Raw genomic sequence first — 17,719 nt, forward strand, 5'->3', positions numbered from 1 at the left:
GAATCCATACACAGACAGCTGTTTTCCTTATTTGCACATTACCCAGAGGAGCATTGATGGCCTTATAAGGCTGGTTGTCCACGGACAAGCTGTCATTGCGAGATCTGCGGCGATAAATCGCACGAACAGCTCGCATGACACACTTTCCATAGCACAACTATGGAAAGCGCAGCCTATTGCACACAAACGGAAAATCATAGCGATTTTTGTGCTCGTGTGATTAAAATCGTGGCATGCTGCGACTCTCCGCGGTGAACCTATCATTAATATAGGCTCATTGTGGAGACCTTTTAGTGCTCTCCTCCCCTGTGGCAGAATATCGGACAGGCGGCCTAAGTCTCCTCACTTATTGGTGCTCTCCGTGAAGAGTGACACGACAAATGTAAAGTAACATACTTGGAGAAATCCATGATGGGGGTGGGTGTCAAAGGCCGTACATGTAATGGGTGCCGTTTTTATAGGCCAAGAGTGGAACCACTTTTAGGACCTCAGGTGGTAAGACCGTTCATCTAATCACACCACAACTCTGCCTGAGATGGAACTGCATGCCGAGTCTTTTAGTGAATTGCTACAACTGTAGATGCTTGGAATAAACGTTCAGCAGACGTGGCTGGAAACTCAACTATAAATGAATTTAAGCTGCCGGGAATGAACCTAACCATCCCAAGAGAGAAATAATAAAGGGCAGACTAGATGACCCGGATGGTCTTTTTATACCGCCTGTTTTCTAGATTTCTGTTCCGGTTTTATTGACTTGTAGCTACAGACACTTTTGAAGCTTGCATGTGAAAGCAGAGGGGCTCTAGTACCCCGGTGTGTTACATAATCCCAGTCAGTTCAGGTTACTGTTTCTGAAAACTTGCCCAAAGTTTCACTTTGGATATCACTGCAGAGTCGGAGCTGTGTCTTAGAGTCTAACGTTGACTTTAGGTATTGCTGCCTTCCAATAGGTGGCGCTGTGGAGGTATTATTTCATCTCTCTTGTTTACTCCAGTCCCACATGAAGGTATTACAGTGCTGTACCGCAGGTTTACTTACCTGAAGTCAGAGAATACTAGATCCTTATGATGCTCTGAGTTCATAAATGCGCTCATGGTACACTTGTGTGAAACTGGCCTTAGTGTGTATTCAGACAGTGCAGTTAAAATCTCTCCACACAGATTCTTTTGGCCATGACTGCATTGAAAATCAGCGTAAAATTGTGTGCAGTTTCTAATTGCGCCTGAACAGCCCCATGTGAATGCACCCCAAGTACAGGATCTAATGCCTACTGTCATTTTTCTCTCTTAGGATCTGCTGTAGAAATAGAACTTTAGAAAAAGCAAAAACCATAATTATTTAGCAAGTGGTTGAGGAGATGAGTAATGTGCTTCACGCTCCACCCTAGATGACTCATGATTACATTCTTGTGAGTGGTGTCTGCCGAGGTCTGACTGTAATGCAGAACACGACGCCGGGACTTTATAAAGAGGCATCACAACAGATTATTAAAGCATAACGTCAGGCGATGGTACCAAGCATGATTTATTTAAAGGGCCTGTCCCGTCCGTCCGTGCAGTGTCAAATCAGGATGCACTGCCAGAACATCACCAAACAAGACAGACTAAGGCTGCCTGTCCACGGCTGCAACGATATATCGCTAGCAATATTCCGCTAGAGTAGAGGCGGGCACTCTAAGGTCTCCATGATGAGCTTATCTAATTGATAGGCTCACTGCAGAGAATCGTTGTATGCCGCAATTTTAATCATGCAAGTGGAGAATCGTTATGACTTTTCGCTCATAGGCTTTCCATAGTTATCCTAAGGAAAGCGTGTCATGCGAGCTCTGTGAGCGATTTATCGCCGTGGATCTTGCTATGACTAGAGATAAGCGAGTATACTCGCTAAGGCTCATTACTCGAGCGAGTAGTGCCTTAGCCGAGTATCTCCCCGCTCGTCTCTAAAGATTCGGGGGTCGGCGGGGGAGAGTGGGGAGGAACGGAGGGAGATCTCTCTCTCCCTCTCCCCCCCCCCCCCCCCCCCCTCCCCCTGCTCCCCGCTGCAACTCACCTGTCACCAGCGCCGACCCCCGAATCTTTAGGGGAGATACTCTGCTAAGAAACTACTCGCTCGAGTAATGTGCCTTAGCGAGTATACTCGCTCATCTCTAGCTATGACGTCTCACCCGTGGACAAGCAGCCTAACTCAAAAAAGCATGGCAATCGTCCTGAAAAAAATCGGTGTGTGTCTCAGGGCCTAGTCTATCACTTCCGCAATGCAAATCCTGCCATGTGCAGCCGACCTTAGGCTAACTAGCCATTTAAATCGGCAGTATTTACGCAGGCACGAGCACAAAATACAATTGTTCACTGCGCCAACACATTATGCAGGAGGAGGTGTATTGCATAACACGCTCGTCTGCTTAAGCCCTTGGTCTAGAAATTGCTTTTATGTCTCCTAGCCAGCATGGTTTGTGCAGAGCGTTTTCCTGTTAAATGAGGAAGCTGTGTGTAGGAGAAAATCTGTGTGAGCAGAATTCCACATCTGGCAAGGCTTGCTCCACGGAATATTACAAGTATAGCCAATATGAAACGACAAGCATGCAAAATACTTTTATGTTAGTACCTCTAACATCACTTCTGTGCAATTGAACAATAATAGTTCTGTCTAAACACACTGATTTCAGATAGCAGACCCTTGTCCCCACGTTTCCGCATATCTAGTGAAACAATCTATTTTCTTGATATCTCCGCCTCTCCACAGAGTGTTCTTCCCATGAGTAGCAATGTTATACCTGTATATTGTTTTATGAAATCTGCTTCAGGCCAAATGCACATGGGCAGGATGTCCCACAGAATTTCTGCCCGTGCCCGCTGCCATTAGTTTATGCAATCCTATGCAGACAGTCACAATTTGACTGCGTGAAAACTCGCGCGGTAAACAAATCGCGGCATGTCCTACTTTTGTGCGAGCCTCGCAGAGGCCGCACAGAAATGTCACTGGTGACGCTCTGGTCTGTGCATGTGCGGCTGTGCGCCAGCCGGCGCAGAGCGAGACGCCGGGAGGAGGTGAGCAGCGGGTCACTGCAGGGGCAGAATTCCCACAGCGGGATCCGACCCGGCCATCTGCAGGAGACCTAAATAAGCTATCGTATTTTTCGCTTTACAAGACGCACCGGTATATAGGACGCACCCCCGTTTTAGAGCGGGAAAATAGGGGAAAAAAATTTGAACTCACCCAGGGACAGCGCAGGGTTAGTGCCGGGTGAAGGAGCAGAGGGAGCAGCAGAGGTCTAAAAAACCGGCGCTGCATATCACAGCGGTGCTTGTGTGCAGCAGGAGGAAGGAAGGAAGCTCTTTAGTGGAGGCGGGGAGCAGCAGTAGTACCCGCCGGCGCTCACGACCAATCAGAGGTATGTATGGGCGGCAGTTGGGAGGAGACTGGTCGCACATTTGTTCGTGCGATCGCGAGTTTAACACGCAAACGAAATCACGTTCGTGCGTAAAATTCGCGATTGCGTTAAAAATGGTGAGCGGAACAAATTTTTGGGCACATTCACTTTATAAGACGCAGCAACTTTCCCCCCTGCTTTGGAGGGGAAAAAAGTGCGTCTTATGAAGCGAAAAATACAGTATTTGTTGTCCCGTAATGCCATCTATTCTACTTGGGTGACTACAGTGATCCCTCGCTATGATTGCAAAAACAGAATTATTATGGTCTATCTAGCTGCAGAGTTTTTTGTGATATTGTGGAATATTGCGGTTCACACGGGAAATACAGTACGCCACTAGCGCTTGCCAACATGAGATTGTACACGGCACACTATTGGCTGATGGAATGTGTTCTGTATCGGGCGCTGATTGGCTCACTAATTGTAGCATCGATCTGTTTGTTCGCTTTTGTGATTGTTTGGCAGTTCACCCGACAGATTGATTTGTGTAAATATAACGCTGCTACTTTACTGATTTTTCACGTATCGCTGTGATCTCTGGAACGTAACCCCCGCGATAGATGAGGGATCGCAGTATATAGGATTTCTTTTTGAAATTTCTTTGACTTTAAGGCCCAGATTCACACGGCCGTATGAGTATTATGCCCAAGAGAATTAGCAGTTGGCATAGGTCTTATAGGCTATTATGGGGCCATGGGCTGTTTCTGGATCACATGGACCCGACTATACGGCCGTGTGAGTGGACCGTAACCTATAGTAAATATTACATACTTCTAACGTTTCCCTTTTTGTTTTCTTTTTCTCTCTTAGGCCAAGCTTTTGATGGTAAGTTTTTGTAATATTCTTGTTGTCATTCTAGTAAATAAAGTGGCTGTCCCAACTTAGAAGGCAGCGGTCCTGTCAGCGATGTGGCTGAAGTGCTGCACGGGAAATGTGTGGTTGTCAAACAGAGATGTAGCATGCACATCGGCCACTGGCATGAGCGCACTGATGTATCACAGTTTAGTGGGAGCCGCCTAGTATTTACATACATCAGAAAGACCCCGAGTCTCCCAGCTGGTTTCCCATAGGTATATTATATAGCATCCGTGCCGCTCATGGTGCCTTCACTGTGAAGTTTTCTTAGGCTTTGTTCACATTTTGGTTAACCTTTCTTTCTTTACATTCCGTGACTGAACAGAAAAAAGTAAATAATGACGGCATACCGGTCCCTCCAAATGATAGACGCCCAGCAGTGCCCGATGGAAACCATTCACAAGAATGGCTTTTATCAAGTTTCTGCTAACTTTCAGAAACAAAAAATCACTGCATGCTGCACTATTTGTTTACGCCATTTATGATGGGAACCCTTTACTGCAACTCCTAATTGACCTGTAATCTGGGCTCTATTTTATTAAAGGCAGTCATACACACTAGACCGCAGTTGATGAAAACGGACAATTTCAACCATAATGATCAATTGTTGGGTATGATTTTACAGTGAAGGGCTTAGTCTACCAAGAATGGACCGCTGTCATCTGCAAAGACGTCGGTCCTGTTTGAGATTCACATTTGGAAGGATTGTCCATGAAAAGAGTTAAAAAGGGCAGGGTGCATGTATATGGCGGTGTCACACACATGTGGTGGCGGTTTTTCTAAAAGCTGCAGTTTTCCAAGCCAAAACCAGAAGTGGATTTAAAAGATGAGAGTAATATAAAGGAAGGGCTCCCTCTCCTTCTACCTTTGGAGCCACTCCTGGCTTTGGCACAAACTGCAGCTCTTTGGCACCTGTGCGTGAAACCATCGTATACAGTGTTTTTATTTATAAATGGTCGTTAGGCCTTCTATAATGAATGTCCCTTCTGGCAGTAGCTGTTACTCACCAGCGCGGTCTAACATATATGGCCTCTTTGAACAACTGTAACAGCCCATGATGTCTAAAATGTGTATGGCTGCTTCATTGTAATGGTCGTTGACCAGATGAGCATTCATTCAACCATCAACTAGCTGCTGTCTAAAGTGTACAGCCACCTTTACATTGTTCCCATCAGTAGACGGCACAGACCCGTCAACTCAGCGAAATAATGATTAAATCTTAAGATTAAATGCTCTTGTTGTTTTTTGGGGTTTTTTTGTTTCTGTGGTGGTGGTGGTGGTGGTGGTGGTGGTGGTGGTGGTGGGGGTGAAAGGGGCCCAGCTGTTCAATTGCACATTGTGTTTTGCCATTTAGGTCTCTTTGCCTAACTTAAAAGCTATTTGATGAAGATCAACCCATTGTTTATATTTTTTTCCGTTGCAGATCTTGACTTAGCCCAGGCTTTGCCAGATGGTAAGAATGAATTATATATGTTTTATATGTGATTATGATGCAATGTAGCTGTTCAACTTTCAAACTTCAGAAATGGAAGAGCATTACAGAAAAGTGGACAAAGAGATTCTTTTCTTCAGGCAACATACCAACATATTACGAATTATTAGGTGTTGTAGACACACATGGCATTTTTGTTTCTAAATTGCTGCAACTTGTTCTTTCTCATAAGAGGGTGCAGAGAGTTTGATGACAGCCTTGTTAGGCCGAGTTTCACACAGCCAAGAAAATTGTGCAAGATTTGTGTATTGCGAGAAATATGAACCACTTTCTTTTGAGTGGAGTCGTATACACGAGCGATGTTTTTCCGCATTGGGGTGCGGGAAAAAAAACTTTTCGTGGTCCTCCTAATGCATCACCCATTGATTTCATTGGGACCTTTAACTCCTTGCTATGTGCATGCGAGTGCGATGCAAGGTTTCACATTGAAATCGATGAGAAACTCTTTCGATCCTCTATTGTATGAGAAACTCGCGCAAGAGGATCAGAACTTCAGATGTGAGATGTTTTTGCCTGAAAAATGCCTTACATCCGTGAGTAATTCGCTTGTTCGCGAGCATGTTTCTTGGACCGATACCGCACTTGACTGTGTGCTGGGTAGCCTAAAGGCCCCTTTAGATGGGATGAATGTCGGGCAAACTATGCTCGACACTCGCCCCAGCACAGACTCATTCTCGTGCTGTTACATGGGAGCTAGTATCGCTGGCTCACTCACAGAGCAGCAGCAGGGGGTGGGGAGGCTGCAGGAGATTTCACTCCTCACTCTCCTCCGTCCCTCTCCATTCACTTAACATAGCGGCTGTTCAATAGTAAACGGCTACTATTCACACTGAGCGATCAGCGATCTGTTCATTGTTTATGCTTCATAAACTATAAGCTGAACGATGAGCTTCAGTGTATGTAGCAGCCATTCAGTATTGAACAGCCGCTATGTTAAGTGAATGGAGAGGGGAGAGGGAAAGCGAGGAGAGAAATCTCCTCCAGCCGCCCCGCTGTGAGCCAACGATACTAGCTCCCATGCAACAGCACAGGAGCTAGTATGTGCGGGGACGAGCGTGGGGCATAATTTGCCTGACCTTCATCCTGTGTAAATGGGCCTTAATACTGGGGAAACGCTGGATAAGGCAGGGGTAGCAACACTAGAAGTACAGATGAGGTACACTATGTATCTCCACCACCACTCCCTGATATCTAGGGGAGGGGGATGTACTATGTCACTTTCTGTGGACTGCGTTACTTTATTGACATTTCATCGAAAATCCACTCCTGTTGTTTGCAGCATCCATAAAGCATACACTCCGCTGCTCTGTCTATACAAATGATGCTGAAAAGATGTTTTTACTACAACATTTTAAAAATGTTTGTCTTTTACAGACTAATATTTAATTAATGGAGCTAAAATGAAGAGTATAATACATTTCTGATCTACAGAATGCGCCTCTGCCTTTTGCCCATTAGAGGATGGGTGGGGGAATTATTCCATACTAATGGATGGAAATAAATGCAGATCTGTTTGCATCCATTTTTAGACATATTTGTTTTTAACCTTTTCCTAAAATACAATGAAAGATGTTATATTAACAGAAAACACTCTGTGGACATCGCCTAAAGCTTATAATGACTTTTATGCCTTTTTCAGATCCAACTGTAAAACCTAAAGCAGATGACACTCATGTGGCTACAGGTGGGCCAGTTGGTAAGTTGTAGAAGCCCTCAACCTTGCTGCTACATACATATACTTTGTATCTAACTTCTGTGTTATTTAGACATATTTCCTTTTGCATTATTAACCCTTTTCTACCGTAGTCCTTTTTTTAGTGGTTTTCCTTTTTCATGGGGCAGCAGAGTAATCCTGAGAAGGGCGTTGAAAAAGTAATAGATGGCGTATTGGTGGGGGTCTCTGACCACTGGAACACTCACCAATCACAGGGATAAAAGAGCAAGTCCCATCTGCTGTTCCCTTGGCATAGTGCCACATCGTGTCCCATATTGCAACACCACCTCTTTAATGACTTTGCTGTTCCACTGAAGGCTGCCTAATAGAAAATCCATTAGTATAAAAATTTTGATAAAACTATTGCTAGCGCATGATTGTATCTTTTAAATGAGCCAAAACATTATACACTGAGGTATCTTTTTAAACCATTCTTGGGTTTTGGCTTTCAGATTACATAAAGGACAGGTAAAGGCATGTTAACGTAGTAGCTTAGCATGCAAGGCTGAAAAAGACACATGTCCATCCAGTTAAGCCTGTTTCTACCCCCCCCTTGTTGATCCAGAGGAAGGCAATAAACCCTCCATGAGGCAGAAGCCAATTTACCCAATTTTGTAGTTTAAATAGCTATTGTCATTTCAGCAAACATTGCATAAATCAATCGTAGGAACAAATGTAATAAACTTTAAAATACACGCTTGCAAGAAAAAGCAAGCAAATGGGGGATGGAAAAGTACTTCCATAGTGCCACTTGCTGGATGGTAAATCCGTTGCATTTTAACACTACTTAGTCTATGATCATACCCACCTATTAGTTGTCTTGGTCTGTGCTAAAAATTGCACCAAAATTTGGCACTAAACTAATAAAGCACAAACCGCTGTCCTGTTGTTGTCGTATTGAGCACAATGCATAAACTTCCAAAGTGCAGGGAGACGGGGAGCCTTCCGGGCCGTATGAACACTGTAAACTATAGGCCCATTTAAATGGAACGTATCGTTCAAAAAGTCGGATGAATGAATGATAGCTGTTCAATGTAAACACAGCCAATTATTGAATATTTTTTCCCTTAGGCCTCATGTCCACGGGGAAAATCAGATCCGCTGCAGATTCTCAATGGAGAATCTGCAGCGGGTCCCTCCTGCCCCGCGGACATGAGCGCCGAAAATAGCAATTTAAAAGCATTTACCTATCCGTAGCGGGCGGGGACGCTCTGCTCTTCCTCACGGCCGGATCTTCATTTTCGGCCGGCGGATGAATTCCTGACGCCGGCGGCACGTCGCCGGCACGTCGCCGACGTGCCGGGCACATCCGCCGAGCCGAAGCAAGGGAGATGCCGCCGTGAGGAAGAGAAGAGCTTCCCGGTCCGCTGCGGGTGAGTAAATGCTTTAAATTCCTATTTTAGGTCTCCCGCGGATCCGGACGGCTTCCATAGGCTTCAATAGAAGCCCGCGGGAGCCGTCCCCGCGGGAGACCCGCATGAAAATGGAGCATGGTCCAGATTTTTTCATGCTCCATTTTTTTTTAAATCACTTTTATTGACGATCCGCGGGTATTTATGTACCCGCGGGTGGTCAATGCATCCCTATGGGGTGCGGATCCGCGTGCAGGTAATCCGCTGCGGATCCTAAATCATATTTTCCCCGTGGACATGAGCCCTTATTGTTCATTTCATGCAGGCATAAGAATAATCGTTGGCTCATTCTCTAATCATTTGGTTTAAACACCTATCGTTTGGTTGGTCTTCACCAGTACAGCGAACTGAACGATGCTGTTAGAAAAAAGACCTAAAATACACAATTTATCTTTGTGTCTAAATTGACTGCACGAACGAACTCTGCCGAAAATCGTTCCGCGTAGAAGGACACTAAGTTCATGATTCTGTAGGCCTGGGGTCACTGAGGTTGAGGGGGTTTGAATATTCCCCTACTTTCTCGTTCCCTCTCTGTTAGCTCTGCAAGCTGGCCCTCAGCCTGCACATTGAACTCATGTCGGCATACAGTGGGCACGTAAACCCATGTAGAACAGTGTGTGCATAGGCACTAAATGCAGAGATGAATCCAATGCACAGGCCAAAAACAGCGAGGAGAGTGAATATAAAAAAAAAACACACACCCCAACCTCTGCTGTCTCTTGTCCTATGAGCTCATAAACTTAGTTTATAGTGCTCACGCGGCCTGAAAAGTTCCTTTTCATAATCCTCCTTTAGCGTGGAAAACCTGCAGCGGCGTACTGTAGCAGTAAAGTATATGTATAGGAGATGTAAACAGAAATTGACCTGCAGTGTGGATTTATAATTCTGCAGTGTGTCAATTTATGTTACGGATGTATTCTCTCTTCTATGGGAAAGTCAAAATCTAAAGTGAAAGATATTATGGTGTAATTTGCTCTGGATCATCCATGCACAGGAAACCATGGAGTATTACCTGGTAAAGACATTCATGGTAATTGAAAGAATAGGCCATATGCCCAATGTCCATGGGAAAACTTGATTTGCAGAATCCGCAAATCAAGCCGCCCATAGAGATGCATGGGAGTCCGCAAATGAATTAAAATATGCAAATTTGATTTGCAGACATTTTGGTCCAGAAAAACAAATCGCAGCATGCTCCATTTTTGCGGATCACGCATGGACAGCTTCCATTGAGGTCAATGGAAGCCTTCAATCTGCAGCACACCTGCAGCTGTCACTGAGGATGTTCCACAGGAAAGCAGGAGATTTAAAAAGTGAAAAAAAAAACTGCACTGCACATGTCCAACGGCAAGCTGTGAGGAACATGCGCAGTACAGTGAACCTGGAAGTTGAGAGATGCGCGTGGACGATGCTGCCAGGGAATGCAGGTAAGCAGGGCTCACTGGCCGCAGGCAGTGCTGGATTCCATGCGGTATTATATTAGGCCATAAGGGTCTCACCTGTGGGGTCTCTCCAATAATGGGAGATTCTACAACTCATTGCACTGGAATGAGAAATTTCTATCCAGGTAATTGTGGAAACATTCCTTTAGCAGGCCTGCAAATACTGTATCTGAGAGTTGTTTGGTAATGCATGTTTTTTTTTTTTGTTTGTTTCTCTTTTCCGTTTAGACATACCCAAGAAGCCAACTACAAAACCTCAACCAGGTTTTGGTGGTAAGTACGTTCATTTATAAATCTTTCTGCTTCAAATGTATATTTTACATAAAGGCCCAAAATTAATTACCACTCAACAAAATTCATTGTAAGCAGTCAGTAAAACAAAGGCTTATTTTATATAGTTTTGCTGTCCAGTTGAATACTATCTTTGGCAGTCTTTTGGAACTGTACATTTTGGGATTGGCTATAGAGATTTTACATATTTTAGGTTTAGTTTCCCTTTTAAAGACTGTTCACCAGTTCTCCTGACACATTGGTTTTAGTAAATGCTTGTTTTCTGCATAATTTAGTGATTCTAGAGGACCTTTTTTAAGAACTATGTGGTGGTCTATTGTTCCTCATGGATGTATCAAACTACTAACGACTACTTGTCAGTGAGTATGTATGTGAGTGCTTCTCATGCCCTGGTGACATCATCGAAGGACCTACAACATATATAAAACACAGAGCCTGACCAACAGGAGAACTACAAAGTTAGGGCTCTTGAAAAGGAGAGGACAAAAATAACAAAATGAGAATACAACTAAGCTGTTATTATCTCAGACACAACTCAGTGGTCCTGACAGAAGATACCTACCTACCGCCACCACAGAGCTAAAGGACCTGCGGTGACATCACTGCTGTGGGAGGAGCCATTCTGCAGTTTGGCAGAAAATACTGTATGTGGGTTCTTCTCATGCTCCGCCCCATGCTGACATCACAGGTCATACAGGATATATGAAACACAGAGCCTAACTGACAAAAGAACAACACAGTTAGGGCTCTTGAAAAGGGTAGGACAAAAATAACAAAATGACAATACAACTAAGCCGTTATCATCATAGACACAACTCGGCAGTCCTGACAGAAGACCTAGACCTACCACCACCACAGAGATCCGGTGAGCTTAAAGGGGTTGTCCCGCGCCGAAACGGGTTTTTTTTTTTTTTTTAAACCCCCCCCCCCCCCCCCCCCCCCCCCGTTCGGCGCGAGACAACCCCGATGCAGGGGTTAAAAAAACAACCCCCACAGCGCTTACCTGAATCCCGGCGGTCCGGCGTCTTCATACTCACCTGCTGAAGATGGCCGCCGGGATCCTCTGTCTCCATGGACCGCAGGGCTTCTGTGTGGTCCATTGCCGATTCCAGCCTCCTGATTGGCTGGAATCGGCACGTGACGGGGCGGAGCTACACGGAGCTACACGGAGCCCCATAGAGAAGAGGAGAAGACCCGGACTGCGCAAGCGCGGCTAATTTGGCCATCGGAGGGCGAAAATTAGTCGGCACCATGGAGACGAGGACGCCAGCAACGGAGCAGGTAAGTATAAAACTTTTTATAACTTCTGTATGGCTCATAATTAATGCACAATGTATATTACAAAGTGCATTAATATGGCCATACAGAAGTGTATAGACCCACTTGCTGCCGCGGGACAACCCCTTTAAGGACCTGCTGTGACATCACTGCTGTGGGAGAAGCCAAGCTGCGTTTGTCTTGTGTGGGATTCGGGATGCATGTAGCAGAGCTGTGTTTGTGATGTGTGGATATCATAATGGATGTACCACGTAGCAGATCTGTGTGGTGCATTGCGTCACCAGAAACTCTGGTACTATAATGTCCTAATAAGTACTAGTATGAATAAATTGACCACTGGACACTACCGTTCCCCTTGTCAAGGTAGTGTCAGCCTATACACTCAGACTTTGTAAAATCAGTGCTGACCATGTCAGACTGTGCAGGACACACACCCCATTGACAAGCCTAATGTTAATTCCCAGTTGTCCATTTATTCAGAATTTTCCAGGAGAATTAGCGGAGGGATGACAGAATGTAGAGTTCTAAGAATGGATGCTCCAGAATTGTTGCTTTATAGGGGGAACATGTATTTACTAAAACAGACATGAGCGGAGAGCAGGTAGGTCTTCTTCAAAGCCATGCATTTACTAATCGCCCTAAGGGGGGAAAAAAACACCCCTATCCCATGAAACACGAAATGATACGTTAATCTGCACTGCTCAAAAAATGAAGGGGCCACTTAAACACCACAGCCTAACCCCAAGTCACTTCAGGAATAGCAATCATTAATGCTTATGTGGCAGCACTAATTGCCAGTCAATTTTCACAACGGTCAGCTGTTGGGAAAACGGCAGGCAGCCGCTAGCGCTTATGTAATGACAGTTACTGGAAGCATAAGTGATTGTGAATCAGTTTCACCTGCTTTCAAATAAACTTGCCAACAAGCCTGGAGAAGCAACAGCAAGACGGCGCCCCAAAAGGTAGTGGCCACACACCAATATTCCTTCATTATGTGTCTGACTGATTTCTTCTTGAGTCTTGCTAGTTTCGTGATCACTACTGGTAGCATTAGGTGCTGCCTGCAGCTCAATCAGGTTGTACAAGTATTCCTGCTCTTCCAGGGTGGCACATCCAGAAGGCTTGCTGTGTCTTCCAGCACATTCTCAAGAGCATGGATCATTTCTGAGTATGGATGGATGAACATGGCCGTAAAGGGCATCAACCCAGCTTCAGGATCGGTACGTGCCCTTTTGAGCGAGGAGGAGCACAGCTACAGCCCTACAAAATGACCTCCAGCGGGCCACCAAACTGCTGTACTGTCCAAGGACCTGTGCTCACAGCCCAGCACTATGCAGCTCAAACGCCAGAACTGGCAAGTCTCCCACCGGCCCTCCCTTCTCATCACAGATGGAAGCAGGTTCACTAGGAGCACTTTTGACAGCCTTGAAAGTCTAGAAACGATGAAGATCATCGAGATCCGATGTGTAACTGAAGTTCTCCCTTAGTTTTTTTGAGCAGTGTAATGTTAGTAGATTACGTAAAGTGTTTCTTTTCCCAGTTACTGAACCTTGCCATTTCAAGGCGTTGTCCCACAAAAAGAACTTATTCACGAGATATGGAATAAGTATCTGATTGGTGGGGTTCAACCACTGGAAGAAGACCCACAGGAATGAGGGTCATGAATGTCCCTGGATGAATGGAGCGGTGCTTACATGAGCATACTACCACTCCATTCCTTTCAAAGGGGCTGCTGGAGATATTGTACAAGTGCTTGGCTCTCTCCAGTAGTCCCATATAAATGAATGAATCACAGGTAGCTGACACTGATACTAGGTAGCTGCATCCTGATTTTTTATTTTTTTTTACTAGTTCTGCTTAAAAGAATAAGCACTAGGCCTACGCAATGGGTTTTGCTGAGAAACGGCATCCTCAGGGGTTTAGAGGCTAATAGCTATTAGTAATTTTTAGTCATCTACCCCGTATCCACCAAGGGTCGCTCTCCGTGGTGATATGTAGACTGTGTAGGGACAAAACACTTTGACTAGGGGAATGGTAACACCCAGTTGTCAAACTTCTAGGAGCAATAACCGAGAAACTGCCCAAAGTTATAAGAGAAGGTGCTTCAGAACTGCTGTGGGGAACACAAGTATTTACTAAAACAGACACGTCAGGAGAGCGGCCTGGTCCTCTTTAAAGGGAACCTTCTACCACACCATTCCCACTGTTATTCGTCAGTAACCCTCCTTTCTAAATAAAATAAATTTTATTTGTATAGCGCCAACTTATTCCGCAGCGCTTTCAGGTAATTTTTAAAATTTTTTTATTTATTTATTGGCTGTAAATGTATAACTTGTGAGATCTTCCCCAGGAGTGGGAGATGGCGCAGAAATACACAGCGCACTTCATTGGAGAAAAGTCTGCTTCTTCAGGCCTGAAAATAATGTACCTGAGTGTTGTGTGCCAGTGCATAGCTTTTTTTTTAATGCTTTTTCTTTTTTTTCTTTTCTTTTTAAGATGTACCCAGAAAGCCAACTGCAAAACCTCAACCAGGTGGTGATGGTAAGTAGTTTCATCCGTATGTCTGTCTTCTGCAAATGTATATTTTACATCAAGACACTAAATTGACTTGATTGCATTACCTATGATCAACAGAACTTACTGTAAGTGGTCAGTATACTAAAGGCTCTGTGTGTACATACATACATACGTTCTGATTGTATTTAACTGAACAATGTATGTTAAATGTAGATAGATACAATACGCTTGCGTGATTAAAATTGTGGCATGCTGCGATTTGCCGCGGTGAGGCTATCTATTAGATAGGCTCATCGCGGAGACCTGACAGGCGGCCTAAGAGTGTAAGGCATATATTTTGATCAAAACACGTGGGCCAATCTGCCACGTCCAGGATACACTTACGTCTGATCAGGACCCAAATCTAATCAGACAGACCTCTTTTGGGCCTAAGCTTCAAATGTATTCAGGGAAAGCAAGACCTAGGTTATATACTCAAATTAAAAGGCCTTGGGTCAGATGGGGGAGGCAGGTTCCACGACTGATATAGAGGCAGTCATGCTTACGTGCTCCTGCGCATAGGATTCATTTGTAGGAAGTGCTGCCAGGAAATAATTTACCTAAACCATATAGTTAAAAAAAATAATCACAGAAAAAAATGGCCACTAACATGCATGAAGAAATTTTATTCAACTGAACAGCGTATTGAATCTTATCTACATCTAACACACCGTTCAGTTAAATACAATCACAACACACACACACACACACACACACACACACACACTCTCTTCCAGGCTGTGACGTATTTTTCCACTAATACGTTGCGCTGAGCCGTGTGCACATGAGAAAATGCTAATTAAGCTCGGAACTTGATCGCTGAAAATCCTCCATTCATGCGAATTAACGTCGCGTACAAGCGAACGTAAAAACGCATACGCCCATGTGAAGGAGCCCTCCCAATGAGAGGTGATTGCAGCTTGCACTGTCTTAGACTACCAATGTGTATCAGGCAGTCACATAAACTGCGTGGCTTGGTTTGTCTGGACTAAATTGGCACAAATGAATTGCTCGGCCCTATGTGCATATAAGACTATCTTTTATAGAATCCAGGTTTATTTGATAATTGTTATTTTTTCTTTATGCTTATTTTGAAGATCCATTCGCGAAGCCACCTAATAAACCTCAACCTGGTCATGAGGGTGGTGGAGGAGGTGGGGATGGTAAGTAAAATCCTGGCACTGCCTATGGATTATACCATTCTACTGTACAGAGAGGGGCCACTGTACTGGTGAGAAAGATATGTGAGCAGAATTTTAAAACCCTTTTATTCAAACATTGTAAGATTTCCTATTCTATAACTTAATAAAAATGGTAAAAAGGGGACACCCCTTTAAGGTTTGTCATCCATTGTCTGTTTATCATCTCTTGCAGAATTTCGGTTGGAAGATATACTTGGAGAAGATGGTACTTTTTTCTTTATTCTTTGTGTGTGTGTGTATAATATATATATATATATATATATATATATATATATATATATATATATATATATATATATATATATATATATATATATATATATATATATATATATATATATATATATATATATAAATATATTAGAAATATTGTCTATTTTCCTATAATACTCCTACATCATATTTGTATAATCTTGATTTAATGTATATTCAAACAGCGGAATCTGATGAATTTCCCATGTGGATTCCACTTTTAAAAGACCGCAGCAGAAATTCACATCTGAGTTGCTGATTGGTGCCGTGGCTATGCAAACGAAAATGGCGCAGAATCTGCATCTAAGATTGACTTTCCATTAATTTTTCTTTTTGCATGGGGATCTGAAATTCGCATTCAGAAAAAAAAAATCTGGGCCATGTAGACTACGGCGCGGATTCCCATTGAAATTAGACGTGTGCAGATTTCCCACAGAATTTACTGGAAATCTGTGGCAACAATCTGCCACGTGAACGGCCCCTTATTAAGATTACATACTCGCGTGTTAAAAGAAAACACAAGGGAGTAGGCGACACTAAGAAAGATTAGTTTTATTTTGCCTTGGCAAATTTGGCAAGTTTAGTTTTTCAACAGCTTTTCACGTATGCTGATTTGGTTAGGGGTTTGACTGGACAAGTTGTATTCATTTCAGTTTAAGCACATGCAAAGCAGGTTTTACTGGGGGGGTGGGGTCTGTTGGATCCTCACCAATTCAGACATTTCAGCTTCCACTGAAGATAATGGAGTGTAGGCGCATATGTGTAGCCTCCACTGCCCGCACTTCAAGATGCACTGGGACTGAAATCCCCACCAATCCAGAGATTTCAGTCCCAGTGCATCTTGAAGTGCGGGCAGTGGAGGCTACACATATGCGCCTACACTCCATTATCTTCAGTGGAAGCTGAAATGTCTGAATTGGTGAGGATCCAACAGACCCCACCCCCCCAATAAAAACTGCTTTGCATGTGCTTAAACTGAAATGAATACAACTTATATACTTTTAGTATGAAAGCTGCAGTGATGTCCTGCCGGCGGCCCCAGCAGCTCCACTTACACATTTGCTTTGACCCCGAGAGCTTCCTCCTTGCTCCCCTTGTATGAGGGGACTGGCTGACTGTCACATTTCAGTAGCAAAGCCAGCCTTGCTCTGTCTTTGAATGAGTTGTACGCCTAATAGGCTATAGAGTCCTCCAAAATTAATTAAAACTAATGGAAACGAGGACAGACTGAGACCAAACTTTGCATCCTTGACTGCTTTTGACTTATTACAGTAAGTGTTTTGGTCATAGTTTCAATTTTTAATATTTTCGGATATTCAAGCGGAAACCTGTGACGGAAACTGTGGCTGTCTTGAACGCTTGGTGAATCAGCCTGTCATTTCATAAAACTTCTTAGGTGTCTTAGTGACATAGTCTGAGGTTTTGATTGATGCTGGCCTAAAACAAATGGGGAGAGGTGTGTGCTGTGCCTCTGTGACTGACTCTCTGGATTAGCTGAAGGTAGTGGAAGTATATGAAAGTTTGAGTCCATTTTCCACTGAGGCTATGTAGCTGCGTTTTCACGCCCCGCTGTAAAAAGCATGACAATCTGAAGCATTGGATTTCAATGCATTTGTTCACATGGGCGAATTTACTGTGCTTAAAATTGTTGCTCTGTAAAAAATAAAACATACGCAACCGAAATCTGCGGGCGATTTAAGCGCGGCCAGAAAAGAGATTTCTGGATCTATCTTTCGGCCAATATACGCTAGCGGCTCCCATAGACTCCTCAGGGAGGGAAAGGGACTTTAGCAGT

The 17,719-nt window shown here is 44.0% G+C and overlaps 1 protein-coding gene across 4 annotated transcripts in view; it reads left to right on the forward strand.

The window, feature by feature from the left end:
• CD99 (CD99 molecule (Xg blood group)) overlaps positions 1–17,719 on the forward strand; it is a 62,318-nt gene that overhangs the window by 22,990 nt on the left and 21,609 nt on the right. For all 4 annotated transcript variants that reach the window (XM_066599885.1, XM_066599886.1, XM_066599888.1 and 1 more), the window contains exons 2-8: positions 4,241–4,255; positions 5,709–5,738; positions 7,417–7,473; positions 10,574–10,618; positions 14,411–14,455; positions 15,568–15,633; positions 15,845–15,877. In XM_066599885.1, coding sequence (XP_066455982.1) covers positions 4,241–4,255; positions 5,709–5,738; positions 7,417–7,473; positions 10,574–10,618; positions 14,411–14,455; positions 15,568–15,633; positions 15,845–15,877 — 291 coding nt within the window. The remainder of the gene's footprint in view (positions 1–4,240; positions 4,256–5,708; positions 5,739–7,416; positions 7,474–10,573; positions 10,619–14,410; positions 14,456–15,567; positions 15,634–15,844; positions 15,878–17,719) is intronic.

The sequence above is a fragment of the Eleutherodactylus coqui genome, chromosome 4 (genome assembly GCF_035609145.1).
Source record: "Eleutherodactylus coqui strain aEleCoq1 chromosome 4, aEleCoq1.hap1, whole genome shotgun sequence".
Lineage (NCBI taxonomy): Eukaryota > Metazoa > Chordata > Amphibia > Anura > Eleutherodactylidae > Eleutherodactylus > Eleutherodactylus coqui.